Raw genomic sequence first — 2,685 nt, forward strand, 5'->3', positions numbered from 1 at the left:
CCTACTACCTGATATCCTAGAGAGTCACCAACTTTCCTAAAACCCTATTTCACAGACTTATCAGAGAAGAGCATTTATCACTTTCAGTTCATGACCCACAAGGCGGAAGGAGCCTCCTTTCCAGATTCAAATCCAAGGGTCATCCCATGTCTCAAATGTATTTGATGTTGATTGTTGCCAGGGGGTGGGGGGGTGTGCAAAATGGGTGAAGGGGACTAGGAAGTACAGGTTTCCAGTTATGGAAAGAATAAGTCACAGGAATAAAAAGCACAAAACAGAGAATATAGTTAATGATATCGTAATAGTGATGAAACAGGACAGGTGGTAGCTACAATTGTGATCAGTATAGAAGATGAACACTTAAAACTAATGTAACATTGTGTCAACTATACTCAAATAAAAAACATATTAAGTGTTCATTAATTTTACACTAAATCATTTATCTGATTAGTATCACCTTGCTAGAGGGAACTTCCCTCACAATAAATTTAAATAGACACCAACTTCATTACTATCCAATGCCATGCTTTGTTTTTCTTATATCACCTATATATCTTATATCCCTTATATCTTTTAAATCTTCCCAGTATACATATTTGAATATGCACATATATGATATCTGTACCCCCCACACTTTTTTTTGTTTATTTGAATATTATCTGTCTCATCCCCCAAATAATAATATTATAAAATCAGATTTTCTCACATTTGTTCACTACACTTAGCAGAATTAATATTTTTTAATATCTGAATCAATCCACATATTAAGGGCTGGCATAAAACTTCCTTCTTGATTTCCTGTTGATCATCACCCAAAATTTACTGTATTCTTTATTGGATGTGGTTTGACCTTTTAAATATTTGATAATTTGTTTTATCTGCAATTTCAAAAGAACGGAGAGAGGATGTCCCCTTCAAATGATACCAAGTTCCACCCCTCCTATTTCCTCCTGCTGGGAGTTCCTGGCCTTGAAGAGATGCACATCTGGATTGGGTTTCCTTTTTGTTCTGTGTATTTGATCGCCCTTGTGGGGAACATCACTATCTTGTTTGTGATCAAGAATGAAGAGAGTCTTCATCAGCCTATGTTTTACTTCTTGGCTATGTTAGCCTCCATTGATCTAGGCCTGTCCTCATCCACTATCCCCAAAATGTTGGGAATATTCTGGTTTAATTTAAAGGAGATTAGCTTTGGAGGCTGTGTCACCCAGATGTTCTTTATTCATATATTCACTGCCATGGAAACTGTTGTGTTGGTGGCGATGGCCTTTGATCGCCATGTTGCCATCTGCAATCCTCTGAGATACAGCCTGATTCTCACAAATAGGATTATTGGTTTCATCCTTGTTGTAGTGTTTGGAGTTAATTTCATTTTGGTAATCCCTCTGGTGTTTCTCATCTTGCGACTTCCCTTCTGTGGACACCATATAATCCCCCACACATACTGTGAGCACATGGGAATTGCTCGGCTGGCCTGTGCCAATATAAAGGTAAACATGATATTTGGATTAATTCTTATATCAATGGTGTTTGTTGATGTTGTACTGATTGTTATCTCCTATGTGAGAATACTCCGAGCTGTCTTCTGCCTTCCTTCTCAGGATGCCAGACTCAAAGCGCTTCATACATGTGGCTCCCATATCTGTGTTATCCTAGCCTTTTTCACTCCAGCTTTTTTCTCCTTCTTGACCCACAGGTTTGGCAGGAATATTCCCGTATACATTCACATTCTCCTGGCCAATGTATATGTTGTTGTTCCACCTGCCCTCAATCCTATCATCTATGGAGTGAGGACTAGGCAGATTCGAGAAAAGGTTTCAAGAATCTTTCTGAAAAAAGATTGACAGAAACTGTCTCAGAGATAACTCACTTTAATCTAGAGGAAAGAGATTACTTTTCTCAACTACAGAATCCTGTAACAGAAAAAAAGACATGGACCTTAGTATTATGTCATTCATAATTTCCCTAGCTCTCCCATCTTGAACATATAACAAGATTTATGTCAAAATAATCAGTGTGAATTTTATGGAACACCTAAAAGTTTTGGACAACTTAGTTATAATACTTTATTACTCTCCAGTATAACTTCTACAGAGCATGTATTATAGACAGAACTATGAAATGAAATGCTTTTTATTTGCAAATAGTTTTGTGTCAGCCACATTACTAAATTTATATATATAAATATATCTACATCAAGGAATATAGGTATTTAATACTTGTGACAGATTCTTTCATTCCTTTCTTAATTGCTTAATTGTTGTTATCCATAATTTTACTGACATTTTATTATATGTTAGAAACTGATTAGTCATAGAAATATAAAAATAAAAATATACACAACATTTCAAGGTCTTATAGGAAGAAGAATTTAGAGAAATTTTCCTATGGCTGACTCTGTGTGAAATATTCCCAGGCTCATTACATCTATGCAGATCTTCCAAAAACATCTTACTGTTCAAAGTGAACCAGTCTGTCCTTAATGTAGTATCTGCAAAACTGCAAAACCTATAGAAATAAAAATATATTTCTATCTCTATCTATTGATAAAGGGGAATTTCATAGAAACATCAGTATGATAAGGAACTTAGGATAGTCATGAATGAGCACCTCTAAATGAGTGCATTTCGGCGCCTGGGTGGCTCAGTGGGTTAAGCCGCTGCCTTCAGCTCAGGTCATGATCTC

The 2,685-nt window shown here is 36.2% G+C and overlaps 1 protein-coding gene across 1 annotated transcript; it reads left to right on the forward strand.

Moving 5' to 3' along the window:
- Positions 1–905: 905 nt before the first annotated feature.
- LOC101672144 (olfactory receptor 52E4-like) lies at positions 906–1,844 on the forward strand. The gene has a single exon (XM_004778987.1). It carries the CDS (start codon positions 906–908, stop codon positions 1,842–1,844), a length of 939 nt encoding a protein of 312 aa, XP_004779044.1.
- Positions 1,845–2,685: the final 841 nt, after the last annotated feature.

This window comes from Mustela putorius, unplaced genomic scaffold, assembly GCF_011764305.1.
Source record: "Mustela putorius furo isolate JIRA1106 unplaced genomic scaffold, ASM1176430v1.1 tig00000238_pilon_pilon_pilon, whole genome shotgun sequence".
NCBI classification, from domain to species: domain Eukaryota; kingdom Metazoa; phylum Chordata; class Mammalia; order Carnivora; family Mustelidae; genus Mustela; species Mustela putorius.

Coding starts and splice junctions, on each gene's coding strand:
- LOC101672144 (XM_004778987.1), top strand. CDS start 906: ATGTCCCCTTCAAATGATACCAAGTTCCACCCCTCCTATTTCCTCCTG.